Below are 16,510 nucleotides of genomic sequence, written 5' to 3'. Positions count from 1 at the left end.
AGATGGACCAGCATCAGCAGCCTGTGTCACCACGGCAACATTTATTCAACTAAAACAAAGTAAAACACTATGGCCCAATCCCAATACACCCGCTACTTTCTACCACTAGCCCTCCCTCACTATCACTACCCCTAAAAAAGAAGGGACAGATTTTAGGGCACTTTGAAATCTTCCCAGGGCCCTGTCCCAATACTCCCACTACTCCTACTTTCAGCACCACCCCTAAAATCAGGAAGCTGAGAGCTAAAAGCTGTTTTAATTTCAGCTGTAGCGCTGTTAATATGCCACTTTATTAAGTTTTGATATTTTTTCAGGCGTAAAAGTAACCGTTAAGATCCCCAACCTGGGCTCAGTTTATCCAAATAACGCCTGTTAAGAAATTTGACCCAATGTTTTCGGAGATGATAACAGCCGCCGGCTCGGAGCAGCAGCAGCAGCAGCAGCAGCAGCAGCAGCAGCAGCAGCTCACGTACAGACGTGATCGCCAGGTCAACCTGCACCGTCGTACCGGGGGAGAAACCTGCAGCTCTGTGGAGAATTACCGCTGGCTGAAATAAATCATTTAGGAAAATAAATGTTGGTTTAATAGATGAAATCTAACAGTTGTAGCTACGCCTGTTAAGAAATTTGCTCCAAAAACTTAGAGATTTCTGCCTGCCGGCTCAGGAGCTGATTTATGGGTCCGCGTTAAATCGGCGCAGAGGCTACGGCATAGGTTACGTAACATACGCCGTAGGCTCTGCGTTGGTGTAACGCGGAACCATAAATCAGCCTTTATTCTAGCGAGGTCTGAAAAGACTTCGCAACAACGGGCAAACAAGTGATTATGTACATTCACTGAGTGAATATTATGAAAGTAAAATATATATTTCTCGCTAGAAATGTAATCAAAACGCATTTTTATGCAGAAACTAACTCAAAATATTGATTCTATTCACTAAAAAATAAGAAATGTCTGCCATGTTTTTTTTTTGATTCAGTCCGCAAATGACGACGAAAAGCATTCTGGGAAATTTTTCTAGCCCTCGGTCATCTAGGGTACATTTGAAAACCCTCGTTCTGAAGGGACAGATTCATAGCCACTACACTAGTTTTCTTCACTACCCCTAGGTGAAAAGAGGAATTGGGACACCACTACCCTCACGGGAACGCGCAAAATTTAGGGGTAGGGATGAAAACGAGGGGTAGTGGTAGAATTGGGACAGGGCCTAAGTACCCTCTCTCTGCTTCCTCGGGTTTTAAAGGGACCTTAAAGACTTCTAGAAAAGACAACATAGTCTAGGAACAAGTCCTCAAAAAAGGCTTTAGTTTTCGAGATAGCCCTACCCGAAGTAGAACCAACCACAACAATGATTTTTATTTAAATAGGGGAAAAGTGAGGAAAAAAAGCCCATAACTTGAGAATGCTCACTCTTTTCTACATCAAACTTGCTGGGGTAACCAGGTGGCTGTACACCTTCATCAAACAGTCAGAAAATGATTTACCTGAGAAAATAGTGAAATATAGCACTGTAATCATACCTTTAGTTTAGGCGGAAATTGTACTTTTTGGTAATAAGAACATATAGGACTCCTTCCCTTTTCTCTCATTTATCAGAAAAACATAAATCCCTATAAAATATACTATTACTTAGTTGTCTTGAATGCTATTGAATACTAACCAGTGGTTTTATGGAGATTGTTCCTAGACTAACAGTCAGATGTGTGTTTACCCAACGCCAAAAAGACAGGGCATGTTGATGGACAAGGGCAAAAAAAAATAAAATTATAATAATAAAATAAATATGATATACTAAAATATATATGATATATATTATACAGGACTGTCTCAGAAAATTAGAATATTGTGATAAAGTCCTTTATTTTCTGTAATGCAAAAATGTCATACATTCTGGATTCATTACAAATAAACTGAAATATTGCAAGTCTTTTATTATTTTAATATTGCTGATCATGGCTTACAGCTTAAGAAAACGCAAATAAAAAACTCAAATATCTCAAAAAATTAGAATATTCTGGGAATCTTAATCTTAAACTTAATCCAGAATATATGACATTTTTGTTTTTTTTAAATTGCATTACAGAAAATAAAGAACTTTATCACAATATTCTAATTTTCTGAGACAGTCCTGTATATGAAAATATGAAATATGCCTTAGGTTTTTACCAACTGGGTATTAACCATTAATATATATGCAGAGAAAAAAAAAGAGAAAGACAGGGCGTAAGCGGTGGCCTTAGAGGAAAGGTGTTGCCACACATCAACCTGGAAAAGGCCTTGAAACCACTTCAAGGTAATTTAAACTTCTTTTATACGACGACAAGAAACAGAAACATTTCTGAAGTCCTCGGTCTCACTCCAGGGTTCAAGTGATGCAATTCAGCTTCTTTTTATGGCAACGATGGGATACGTGCAGCAGACGGGTGTATGACAGATTCACATAGGTGCTTTTCCACTAGTACCTACTCAGCCCGACTCGGCTCGCCTGCACTCGGTTTGGTTTTTTCCCACTAGGGGTCTAACGTGCCGAGTAGATACTTTTCTGTAACTATTCTGCAGAGGTTCTAAGCAGCTGAGTTGGCTGAATCTGACGTCATCACACTACAGGCCACCGATTGGTCGGGGGGTTGGAGTCAGATGTCTGAGTCAGGATGTGACATCAGTAGAAGAGAGACTCTGACGGCTTCTTGTTCATTTTATTCAACAGGCAATGGCAGCAAAAGTCTGTTTTATGATCCAACTCTGAAGTGCAGATGTTCATAAACCTGGTGGCTGAGGAGAGAATTAAAAAGGGATCTAGACGGGCGATAAGGAACGACCAGATCTACCAGGAGTTCCGTCACTTCATAACTGCTCGCGGCTCCAGCTGACTTTTCAGCAGCGCCGAGACGATCTAAAAACATTAAAAAGCGTTGCCGGGTCTCAAGGAGCTAACCACTTCCATATTTTTTGGGACTGCCAAGCAATAAGACCTTTTTGGAAGGAGATACAGATGCATGTGGAAAATATATTTAATGTGAACATGCCATTGAATTGTGAAACATTATTTTTGATAGACATAATATTCGAAACGTGGAATGTAAAAGACAAAAAACTGCTGACTATACTGTTGGCAGCCAGTAAGAAATGTGTTACAAGGAAATGGTTGAAAGTGGAACCCCCCACTATCGACGACTGGATTGGGATCATCTACGAGATCTATGTTATGGAGAAGATCTCTTCCTCCCTCAAGGTTGAGAAAGAAAACTTTTATAAGATCTGGTCCAAATGGACTGAGTGCGCTCCCTGGTTTTTTGTTTTTAATTTTTTATTTTTTATCTTTCTGTTAGTGTTTCCAATTACTGTTCATAAAAAATGACAGTAGGGACAAAATCATTTAAGTTAAAGATTGAATGTATAAACGTGTAAGATGGAATACTGCTGTTCTAAATAAAAAGAGAATAAAAAAAAAAAAAGCGTTGCCGCTTGAAGCACACAAGCCACAGACTCTGTTTAGATCACACAAACACAATACTTCTGCTCCAGCTGCTGAATTGTTATGGAAAAGAAACCAGGCCAAGTTGAGTCGAGGTGAGATGAGTAGAGCCGAGTAGGTACTAGTGGAAAAGTGCCAATAGTTTAGGATCGGTTTCAGGCCTCATTCAAACGTAGAAATAAGTCGGATTTGAGTCAGGTCTGCCGCGTCTTGTCAGTCCTCAGACGAGGGACGTCCGTCATGGAAACACCCTTCGTCTCAGGTCCAGATCGGCCGTCTCCCAGGATGCTGATGACGCCACCGGCGGCCCGGCTCATCAGCCTGCCGGGTCACAGCGATCTGGATGTCCAGATCCAGGTCTGTCCAGCGCAGGAGGAAATCCTGCGGTTCATGACACGCAGGGTTTCCCTCGGCAAAGCTCGGCTCTGTCGTCTAAAAACCTGAAACACGTCCGCCTGGGAGTTTACCGACGAGTCCCTGGATAAAACCGGACTTCTACAAGTAATCTCTCCGTGGAGTGTCCTCTTTTTGTTTCTGCGACTGACTTCGGTGAACGTTTCCTTTCACATCTTTGCTCTGAAGTCAAAAGCTTCTGCTTTGATCCCAGATTTATTCAGATCCAACTAAAGTTGCTTTCGTCAACGAAAATTATGACTAAATATCGTCGTCGACGAACCTTTATCACCTGAGGAAAACGAGACGCAACGGAAATGCAGGTCATGTGACGATAACGATAATTAAATATATAATGCAATATCGTCGACGAATAAAAACGAGACTAAATGTAGATTACAAAATAAAAACTCTGCTAAAATGTGTCTTCACGCTCTAGGTTCACGTCAATTAAAAACAAAGTTACATAGAGAAATGTGGGGATCTGCTCTGGGGCTGGAGAAGAAGAAGAACCATCTTTGGATACACTTTCCTACATAGACGTGGAAAAGAAAACCCAATGTGTCGTGGAAAAAGAAAAAGATGGGGAGAAATGCAGAAAAATAAATACGTTGTAAACTCAAATTAGAGTTTTCTGTATCTGGAATTAATGTATTCTTGAGTCTATAAAGTAACAATAATATAATAATAAGATAACCTCGTTTGAATTGTAAAATGGGTTTGGATAAATACAATCTTTGACTAAAACTAGACTAAAATGGTCCTGGACAATTCTGACTAAAATAAGACTAAAATGCTCAGACTTTTAGTCGACTGAAACTTGACACGACTAAAAGGAGAATGAACGTGACTAAAATTAATAAAAACTAAAACGATAGCTTGACCCAAAGACTACACCAAAACTAGAACTGAAACAGGCTGACTAAAACAACACTAGATTGAGCTCGTAGCTGCCGACATGAACCGGGTTCAAACGTGACTCTGGGTCACGTTTACTCGTGATGAAGATGTTTCTGTGAGACTCACCGTCAAACTCTGCCGGCCCCACACCGACGATGATGATGGACAGGGGGAGGGACGCTGCCTGTTCAGACACAAACACAGCGTTGGTTTAACTGGTTAAAGACCAGAGCTGGGTAGAGCAGCCAAAAATTGTACTCAAGTAAAAGTACTGTTACTTCAGAATAATATGACTCAAGTAGAAGTAAAAAGTAGTCATCCAAATAATTACTTGAGTAAAAGTAAAAAAAGTACTTGGTGAAAAAACTACTCAAGTACTGAGTAACTGTTGAGTAACGTCTGATTTATTTTTTTAACACAACCATTCAAACAGACAAAAGTACAAAATAATCATCTTCAGGCAAATTAAATCAATAAAATAAATAAATTAAAAATTAAAAATAGCTAAATTAAATTTAATTAATCTTAAAGTAAATTCAAGTAGTTTAATAAATAATAAAATAATAACAGAATAAAAAAAAATAATTATGCACAAGTAGCACAAAATTTCAAGCTTTTGTACTTTTCTTTTTTAACCAGGCAGAACTAGAACAAGCCCATGAACTCATAGAAACTCTGTGTGTGTTTGAGTCTGTGTAAATGTGACAAAACATGCAAAAACAAACATTTTTCCCAAAGAATCACCCAGTGATGTCATGAGATTGACGCGTACGCGGATAAAAGGGATAAAAGAAAAGTAACAGCTCAACGTAGCCTAATGTAGCGGAGTAAGAGTAACAGTTTCTTCTTCACAAATCTACTCAAGTAAAAGTAAAAAGTATAGTGATTCAAACTACTCCTAAAAGTACTAAATTTCCCAAAACTTACTCAAGTAAATGTAACAGAGTAAATGTAACTCGTTACTACCCACCTCTGTTAAAGACACATCCTGTCATATTGGAAGCAGACGTCTGATTCTGAGCCATTTATTTGAGTAAATTCTCTGTTTTCTTGCTCTTTTCCAGCAGCTCCGCCTCCTCCTGCGCCCTGATTGCTTATCTGCCTCAGCTGCGCTGATTAGCCACACCTGTGATTGATCGCTCCTCCTGTGATTGATTACTCCTGCACTGTATTTAAGCTCCCGTCTCTCCAGACCCGGGGACCGTGTTGTGTCTTTGCAATCAATGTTTCATTTTTAAGTTTAGAACACAACAGATCAGGTTGGGTCGAACCTCGATGCTTTCCATCCAAATGGTTGGATCTCAGTCCGACCCGGGACGCCCCAAAAAACTGCAATTCATCGACTGACCACTAGGGGGTTCCAAGAAGTGAGTCAATCCCCTCAGCAAATATAAACATTTACAGTCTGGTTCAGACAACAGTTCTGGTTTCTGTTGAACACCCAACACTCATTCAGCCTTTACACGTAGCAAAAACGGTGGTGTTTTCATGCGTTTTTGCTGCTCAAAAGCTCAAAATCACCAAAAACGATAATTTCTGAAAACTCCGGCCAAAGTGGGGATTTGCAAAAACTCCATCTTCACGTTTGCTTGTAAACAGAGGGAAACGGACATTTGTGATGTGATGCTGTGGTGGAATTTTTTGCAGTTTAATATTTTAACGTTAAAAAACATTCAGATACATAATTTCAATGCATAAATATTCAGTGGTACAAATTCAGCCACTTTTTTCTTTCAAAGTCCAACAACACTGACTACGTTTACATGCAGTCAATAACTCTTTTAAAACCGGAATATTAGCAGTAACCCGGTTTTGCACGGCCATGTAAACACCAATAACCCCTTTGAATAACCGGAATTTTCTCATATTCCGGTTTTTAAAAACCCAAAAATGACCCCTAGGTTACTCCTTTTCTAACCCGAATATTTGGTCATGTAAACGCCAAACGGGAAATCCTCGCAGGAATTTATTTTCTGCGCATGTTCTTTTCACAAGGAATCTTGGTCTTTTGAGTCCAGGAAGTTCTTATAAACACGGATAAACACAAGACCAGGAGGAGACTAATCACTTCATAAATGTAATGAAAGATATGAACATTTTGGCATTTGTATACGGTAGAAAGTACCGGGATAGCGAGATTTACAAAAAGGTGAGCGGAAAGTTGCATAAAGCAGGATTTGTACGAACGCCAGACCAGATCAAGCTCCGCTGGAAGACGCTGAAAAAGGCGAACTACAGGACCGAGAAACAAAACGGTACCAGCGGTTGGTTGCCGGAGCCTGTGTTTGGATTTCATCCTTCAATTATTATTCTGTAGAATAATTAATCTTGAGACTGATTTTGCTGTAGTTATCATTTTCCTGGTAACGACCAGGTGGTGCCCCGTCTTTTTCAATTCAATTTGATAAATAATCTACCTCATTAATTATTAATATTTGTTGAAGGACAATTATTAATAACTCTCTTGATAACTGAAACAGCATTTACTTGTGGCACAACATCAGTAACCGTAATATTGACCCTAACCCGAATTCTGACTGGATGTAAACGCAGTCACAGATTTACTTCCGTAGACCTCCCCGTCTACCAGCTCCAAACATGCACCAGATGCTGAGATGTTCATCAGCAGCAGGATCCACCTGTGTGAGGTGTTTTACCCTCACGCCTGAGCAGGTGCGTCCAGGTGTTTGTGTGTGTTTTGTTTACTCACGTTGACCACGGCCTCTTTGGTCTGGACCATGTCAGATATCACTCCATCTGTGATCATCAACAGCACAAAGTACTGAGAGCCATCTGTAATCTCTGCTGCACAGCTGGGGAACGAACACACACACACACACACACACACACACACACACACACACACACACACACACACACACACACACACACACACACACACACACACACACACACACACACACACACACACACACACAGTTTAAAGACCAACACTGCCGGTCCACAGGAATCACAACAAATAAGCTCTTCAGCAAACAGAACACAACCTGCAGAATGTCACTGATGTGCTTCAGTTTTTGATGAAAAAGTTCCTCTGTACAAGAAAAAGTTTATAGTTCTACAAAAAATAAAAAAATCTATCCATTTTAGAATAAACGTAAATAAATGAGAATAATTTAATGACAAAGATTTTGCAATATTATGAGATTTTTTTTTACCAAAAAATGTAATTACAGGAATGAATTCATAAATTCAAACAATTATGTAAAAGATACAGTTGTAATCTCGTGGGAGTAAAATCATAATTTTATTAGACAATTCTATATGAAAATTGTCTTAAAAATAAAGTTGTACTTTTACTAAAAACTGACAATGTTACTAGATAAAAAAATAAGAATAAAGTTGCAATTTAATTATTACAGGGTTAAAATAAAAAAGAAGAGTCACTTTTGTAAAACTGTATTTTAACAAGTTATCATCAAAGTCACGTAATTTAATGCTCAAGTTTATTTGATAATATATAAAAAACAAACTGCAGCATATTTAAAGCAGATGAAAATGAATTACTCATCCAATAGCCCGTGCTAGCCCACACTAGCCCATGCTAACACACTAGCCCATGCTAACACACTAGCCCACGCTAACCCAAACTTGCCCACGATAGCCCACACTAGCCCACACTTGCCCACGCTTGCCCACACTTGCCCACATTAGTCCGCGCTAGCCCACACTAGTCCACACTTGCCCACACTTGTCCACACTTCCAAACTAGCCCACACTAGTCCACCCTAGCCCACACTAGTCCACCCTAGCCCACACTAGTCCATGCTAGCCCACACTTGCCCACGTTAGCCCACACTTGCCCACATTAGTCCGCGCTAGCCCACACTAGTCCACACTTGCCCACACTTGCCCACAATTCCCCACTAGCCAACACTAGCCCGCGCTAACCGACACTAGCCCACGCTAGCCCACACTAGTCCACCCTAGCCCACACTTGCCCACAATTGCACACTAGCCCACACTAGCCCGCGCTAACCAACACTAGCCCACACTAGCCCACACTTGTCCACACTAGCCCACACTAGTCCACGCTAGCCCACACTAGCCCACGGTTCCACAACATAGCCTAAAACCCCCAAACTGCAACCCAAAGCTACAGAGACGCCTTCAAAAATAACAACAGTAAATAAATAAATAAAGAACAGGCAGTGGCTGCAGCTCGTTTTCCCTCTCATCCTCATGCGTCTGCTGCGCGTCTCCAAACATAAGCTGCGAGGGCGCCGGCGCGCGGCCCCTGCACGTGTGTTTACACTGATGCGTGTCAGCGCTCGTGTCTCACACGTCTAACAGGTCTGTAGCGTGACGCCGGGACGAGCGTGTCGCTAGATGAGACTCCTCTCACTGTTTGATCTTCATGCCACATCGACAGCGCTGCCTGCCTCAACAGAGCGAGGGATTAAAACTGGAAACTGATTAATCAATGCAGTGACACTTCACTGTATAACAAATCATTTTTGAGTGTGTGCCCCCCTGCCTTTGTCTGCATATATATTAATAGTTAATACAAAGTTTGGCAAAACCCAAAAGCCACATATATATATTTATTATAATTTTGCAACAAAGGGGCTTTTGTTTTGTGCACGAGTGTTTCCAGTCTATCACGTTGGATTGATCCCCAGAGAAGAAAAGAAAATTGGGGTTTAGCACTGATGCATCTGAGTCTTACGTGTTCATATCTTAAATTCCCCTTTTCCACCAAACCGGTTCCAGGGCTGGTTCTGGTTCACAACTCATTCAACTTGGGAACCGGTTTGTTTTTCCACAGCTCGGGTGCTAAGAGGAGCCACGTCAGGACGTCACTGCAAACGTCAGTTACGTCGCTGCGTTTGCGTGAAAGTTGAAGCAACAACAAGGTATCTGCTCTAACAGGACTTGGTCCATGTAGCTCCTCCGTGGACACATCTCTAAAAGACAGGTTGTCTCCTCCTCAGACCCATGATGCTTTGCTGCATCCAGATTAATTCTTATTTGAAAATGTCTCCGTCTCCCAGTCTTGCTGTTGCTGTTGGTCTTAATAACTCCGCCCCCTCCGCTTACGTAAGCGGTTCTTTCCTCTAGACCAGTGTCTCCCAACCTGGGGTCCGGGCCCCCCCTTGGGTGGGGCGCAAAACTTTGTCTGCTTTGAGGATATGCAGTTGTAAAAATTATATTTGTGCATGTTAAATAAATAAAAAATCATAATAACACCTAATGGAATAATGTAATCCAAGTCTGTATAAACCCACGTAGTATTTTAAAATGACCAAAATATATTTCTAAGTTATTTAACAGGATAAAAACTTAATAACTTATTATTATTATATCATTATTCAACATTTAATCATACTACTACTCCGACAGGTTGTTAAAGGAAAAATGTTAAAAATGTTTGCGCTCATATTAAAAGAGACATTTTTTTCATTTTATGTCCTTGCAATTTTTTTCTGTATGTATTTTATACATTGGTGACACAAAATGAATGTGAGAAAGACAAAGTAATCTGTATACAGGGTAAACCAAAGAGAAATGTATCACAAAAACATAATAATTAATAATTAATGTTCATTTTTTCAATTAAAGATTTGTAAAGAATCACTACTCTTTTGGTGCTAGTACGTACGGGTCGGGGGGCCCGGCTGGTCTTAGACACAAGTAGGGGGGGAAAAAGGAAAAAAGGTTGGGAACCACTGCTCTAGACCAGCAAAGAGTTGGTGCTACCTTGGAACCGGTTCTTCTGGCCCGGAACCAGTTCTTTGTCAGTGGAAACAGAAACTCAGTACTGACCCAGAACTGACCCAGAACCAGCCCTGGAACCGGTTTGGTGGAAAAGGGGCGAAAGAGGACTGAGATCACCGGCGGAGGGACGTGAAAGACAAAGAAAGAAAAGACCAGACAGTGAAGGGTGCAGTTTGGTGACTATCTGATGTATTGTGTGTAACATGTTGTGTTGGAGTAAAAGGCGACTTTTAAACACAGGACAACCAGGTATTTACAAACAGAAGAGGACAGAGAGAGGGGGGGGGGGCATTCCCTTTCAGTTGTGCCGACAGCACCCACCCCTGTTGTATTATATTGTTTCTAACAGTATAATAATCATTAAATTGTAGTTGGTCTAATTATGAGACAAATCTGAGACAGACAACAAAAGATTAACTTTTTGCATCATGTCACTTCGGGAATCCTAAATCATCTCTTGGAGTTTATATCTTATTTCTCTGAGCATTGCACAGCCTGCCCTTGGGGTACGGCTTCTGGGATGGCTATTCCCCGGTTTTCAACTTAAAATAAATAATATTTCTCCCTGTAGAAAGTTGAACTCTGAATGGTTTGGAAATGGCTTAATTACTTTTCACGGATTGATGTGAAGCAAACAGACCATTGTGTCTTTCCCTCTTGGCATTATGTTAACATACACCAGGGTGCTCCGGAGGAGGGGACTGCCAAAACATCTGCTTTAGAGGTTCTGCAGCTGATGATTAGCAGCATCTGGCTAAACCATCATCTGCAATCCTATGGAAGCACTGAGGGGGTACTTGGTATTGCCCATAAGTTTTCTTGTAATAATAATATTATTATTATTATTATTATTATTATTATTATTAATAATAATAATTAATAATAATACACTTTATTTATATAGCACCTTTCTTAACAAAGGTACAAAGTGCTTCCCAAGAACAATAAAATACATCAAGATAAAAATACAGAGCATAGTGGATAATAACAAAAGACAGCAATAACCAAGTCTAAAATTAATAACAATATTCACACCACCATGAAAGCTTTTCTAAAAAGGAATGTTTTTAGTGAAGATTTAAAAGCAGTGGGGGATTTGGCTAAAATCCAGCATATTTAGCATATGTTTAGCATATGTTTTCTTGTTGTTTTTTTAGGGTAATAAATAATAGCATGGTGAAAAAAGTTATTCTAGAGGTTGTGCTTGCAGAGACCCACTCAGGTGACTTTAAATGTGTCTTTATGTTGGGGAAAAAAAAGGATTAAAAGAGGAGGAACTGACTTTTGTACATGACTATGGGCTATAACAGTAAAGCCGATCCACCTGCAAAACACTGATGTCACTTATGACGGCAGAATATTTTCATATTTTTTGTTAACTATTTATCTTCTCATATACTTTAAATGTCAGATACCTAAATAACCTATAAGCCGCCCACCCACCTCTCAAACTTCAAACTGAGGACTGCCGGATGTGAGACTGATATTTGCAATAAGATTGTCAGATTACGAGGCGCAGCGGCAGTTCGTGCATGCAAATCGCGGCTCAGCCTCCACCCTGAAGAAGTTGATAATGAAAGACTTCCACATCCCCCCGGGGTGGCGGAGGGGGGGGACTGTAAACAAACAGAGAAAGCACCTGGAGAATACTCAGAGAAGAAGAAGTCTGATATCAGAAGGTTTAACTGAAGCGCCTGAAAGTTTACTTTCATGCTAAGTGGGACAGACAATAAGGAATAATGTGATTTTAATATTCCACGCTGCGTAGATCAGTCAGACCTCCCGAACTGAACCAGACGGCTCGGGGACGTGAATCTGACAAGTTACTGAAGTTAAAATCAGATAAAACCGCCCGACTTCAGTCGACGGGAGAAAACATGGATCAAGTCTGATAAACTGAACGGCTGCAACAAACAAACTAAACAATAATTGATTTAATCAAGAACTCTGTCCCGAGCAAATGATTAATTCAGCACCAAAACTAATGTATATAAATGTGCATCAGAGCCTGAAATATAACACAGAAATGTTCAGTGTTTATATTCGATAACTTGTGTAAATACAGCCCCAACTCAATGCGTGAAATGTAAATAAAAAGCTGAACGCCGCGTTCTGCAAATCTCTCTGATCAGAATTTACTCACAGTAGAAAATCTGAAATAGTTTAAACTGACGATATGTTCCATCTTGGGAGAAATAAAAGGTAATTGTGGCCTTTGACTCTCGCTGGAGACCCGAGTGGAGTTTAGGTTGAAGTATCTCTGGATCCAGGAAGGATGGATGGATGGATGAATGGGTGTGTGGATGGATGAATGGATGGATGTGTGGATGGATGGATGGATGGATGGATTTGTGTTGGATGGATGGATGGATGGATGTGTGTTGGATGGATGGATGGATGGATGTGTGTTGGATGGATGGATGGATGGATGGATGTGTGGATGATGGATGGATGGATGGATGGATGTGTGGATGATGGATGGATGGATGGATGGATGTGTGGATGATGGATGGATGGATGGATTGGTGGATGGATGGGTGGATGGATGGATGGATGGATGGATGGATGGATGGGTGGGTGGATGTGTGTTGGATGGATGGATGGATGGAAGTTGTTTTTTTAATCTTCACAAGATCATCATGAATGCACCAGAGTTTTGTTTGTGTTGCCTAGCAACAACTGCACTGATGATGTCACATGCAGCTCAACTCTCTTCAGTCTGCAGTTTGGACGGAAACTTGCAGCCAACGGTTCAACATCTGGGCTGCAGAGGAGCTGCTTCACAGCAGCCAGTCCGGTACACTGGCACCGTGACGATTCCTGGTCCAGTTCTGCTGGTCTGGGACCTGGTCCTGCAGCACATCTCCAAAACCCCTGCTGTCTCCTCGGAGCCCCAAGCTCGTCACTTATACTCCATCCAGGAGAAAGAGAACCTCTTCCTTCACCTCTCCTCATCAGCTCGTGTTCATTTACTCAGATCATTCACAAACCCACAATCCGTCTTCTGACTGAAATATCTCAAATGTTCCTGAATAATCAGGTTCGTGACGCACATGTTGGAGCAGAAAGAATGTGATTATGTGCCGACGCTTTAACCTCCTTCACACAGAAACCTCTATAAATGTTTCTGTACATCTGTAACGCTTTTGATGCTTGTGAGTCGTTCCACTAATGAGGTGTTTTATGTAAAGATAGGAGCCTGTTTGAGGTCAGGAAGTGGAATAAGCTGGAACATGAAGGTTTTTGGTCTTACTTGGCCACCTTGTTGATGACGGGGGCGAAGTTGGTGGGTCCGTAGAGCTGCACCGTCCTCAGGCTCTGGAAGTACGACTCCAGCACGCCGTCGATGCCCCCGCAGTTGGGATTATCCCCGTCACCGCTCTGTGGAGGACACCATTCCTGAGAGAGGGTGGGGTTCATCCATCCATCCATCCATCCATCCATCCATCCAACCTGCAAATGTGTTTTTTTTTTAACTCCTTTATTGACTACATTTAGGGCCCGATTTACTAAGATCCTAAATAAAGAGTACTAAATTGCGTGTGCACTGAAAAAGTTTGCACGTGCTGTTGTTGTGTGTTTTGCGGGCGATCAACTAAGATTGCGTGCGCAATTGATAACAGGTGCAAACAGCAGTATTTAAATGAGGTGTTGCGTGTCTTACGGTTTGCGGCGCAAACTTTGCGCCATGGAGAGTCTGGATGGAAAGCAGGATATAGTCGCAAGCGCAAAATGAAATTTGACGAGTTGGAGTTAGAGATATTAGTGGAAGAGGCAAATTGTTGTGCCGTATTCAGCACCCCTGCCGTGAAAAGCACCCCCTCGTATATTCAATGATAAGTAGACCAAGAAAAAAAACAACACACTGACACTTCAATATATTTATATATACACACTCACACAAACACATACTTAGGAGTTTATATTATATATATTTACAAATATTATGGAAGACAACACAGTAAGCAGGCTATTAATTAATGACATCAATAACCATTTACTCGATTTTTGTTATGTGTGACTGTGATTGTGGGAAAGTATGACTATTGTGGAATCCATGAGCGCATTTAAACATGAGTCATTAACACAAAACTGGACGCTAAACAGAACGTGACACAGAATGAGAATATCATTTTTGTCAGACGAGGGGGTGCTTTTCACGGCAGGGGTGCTGAATACGGCACAACACCGGGGTATGACAACTGCAGAACAGGCGCACAATAAGAAACACTTTTTTCTCCATGAAAACACGTGATTTATTTATTATCACAAATAAAAAAATGAATGTGCCTCCTGTGGCAACCTTTTGCTGAATAATACTCGATTTAACATTCAAATAAAATATTTCTCCTTTTGCATGTGGAGAATCCTCACAATAAGTTGAGCCATCCCCACCCCAGTCCCCAAATCAGGCACCAACAAGCATCCCTGCGTAATGCTGGGCAGATTAGCACCTTCCTTTCGAACGTATTAAATACAGACGCAATCACAATCCCCGCAAAAACTTTCAGGCTTGGTAAATCTCATTGCGTGTGGTAAATGAACATATTTGCATTTTCCCCTCCCAGTATTTAGCGATTTCTGGCGGGTACGCCCCATATTGATTATTCATCAGGGCAAAAGTACTAAATGAATTGCGTGTGCTATTTTGCGCATTTGAGAGGCGCAGTCCTCTTTGCACGCTGTTAGTAGATCAGCTTGCACATTGGTTTGCGCGTGATGTCAAGTTTGCACACGTTTTTACGCACGCAAACCTTTAGTAAATCAGGCCCTAAGAGTCTAAATGTAGATTTAAATTTTTGACTCTCTGCTACCGTTTATGATAACATTGATCCAGCTATCAAGCAATGATGTCTGTGTTCAGGTCACAGCGGCAAGAAAAACAGATTAGATCCCAGAAACCAAGTGAACAATAAAGAAAAACGTTTCCAAACAAACATGTCTTCTAATCCTGCTGGAGTCTCCGTCACTTCTGCATAAAGGTGGTTGGAGACATGGTGATATCTTGGTTTTTACTTAAGCTCAACATCCAGTGATTCCTGACTGGTTGCCCTCATCCCTCAGGAGGGAGCAAAGAGGAAGCGGAGGGGATGCTGGGAAATCCCCGCTGGCAGCCAGATGAGCCGCCGCCTCAATTTATGAGACCGGCTGTCGCCGCGGCAACACCTCCCGGTCCAAACGGGCGCGGGCTCATGTGTTTGTGTTGCCGGCGTCTCTTACCAGCGGGAAGGCGTGGGAGATTTTGCCGTCGGGGGGCAGCTTAGCTCCAAAGCCGTAGGCAGGGAAGAGCTTGTCGCTGTCGTAGTCCTGGATAATCTCTCCCACTGCTTTCAGCGCCATGGCGTACGCGTTCATCTGGTAGGGGCTCATATAGTGGAGGGAGGTGGGCTGGGACGGGTTACCTGGGACGGAGAACACGAGAATGGGTCACCCGTCACATCGACATGCCAAATGAATAACAGCTATTCTGAGAAACTGGCCGGATGTGATCCAGCATCTGGAGATCACTGGAGACTACAAATATTTAATCTCTTGAAAATCGAAAAAAACATGTAAATGTGACTGTGATGGACTGTTGTTGCTCCATGGAGTCATTTTAATGACTTACATTCGAGCTTGAGACCCAATAAAAGCTTTCTGGTATTTACCAGTTCTTGAAAAACCTCAACTTTTAACTATATGAACTAGGGTTGTCCCAATCAGGATTTTTTAGCTCCCGATCCGATCCCGATCACTTGAGTATCTGCCGATCCCGATTTTTCCTTTTTTTGGCTCCCGATACATTTCCGATACTTTTTCCCGATCAGATACATTTTGGCAATGAATTAAAAAAAAAAAGAAAAGAGGACTAAAACTAAATTATCCCAAGTTTCTTTTATTGTCCATTGGAGAACAACATGGACATATATTTCAACAAAGCTTATCAGGACTGGTGCCACAAAATGTAAAATCATGAAATTGTAAACTAAAACAAAAAGTGCAGAATAGTGCAATAAAGTAGT

General features: G+C 41.3%; 1 protein-coding gene across 1 annotated transcript in view; it reads right to left on the bottom strand.

The window, feature by feature from the left end:
- Positions 1-16,510, bottom strand: part of cpne9 (copine family member IX) — a 137,576-nt gene that overhangs the window by 10,938 nt on the left and 110,128 nt on the right. Inside the window, exons 15-18 of the mRNA XM_061735068.1 lie at positions 15,729-15,910; positions 13,762-13,889; positions 7,480-7,582; positions 4,896-4,953 (exon numbers count right to left, since the gene is read on the bottom strand). Coding sequence (XP_061591052.1) covers positions 4,896-4,953; positions 7,480-7,582; positions 13,762-13,889; positions 15,729-15,910 — 471 coding nt within the window. The remainder of the gene's footprint in view (positions 1-4,895; positions 4,954-7,479; positions 7,583-13,761; positions 13,890-15,728; positions 15,911-16,510) is intronic.

This window comes from Cololabis saira, chromosome 12 (genome assembly GCF_033807715.1).
Source record: "Cololabis saira isolate AMF1-May2022 chromosome 12, fColSai1.1, whole genome shotgun sequence".
NCBI lineage: Eukaryota > Metazoa > Chordata > Actinopteri > Beloniformes > Belonidae > Cololabis > Cololabis saira.
Note: the sequence above shows the minus strand (reverse complement) of the source record. Positions and strands in the feature narration are given on the sequence as shown.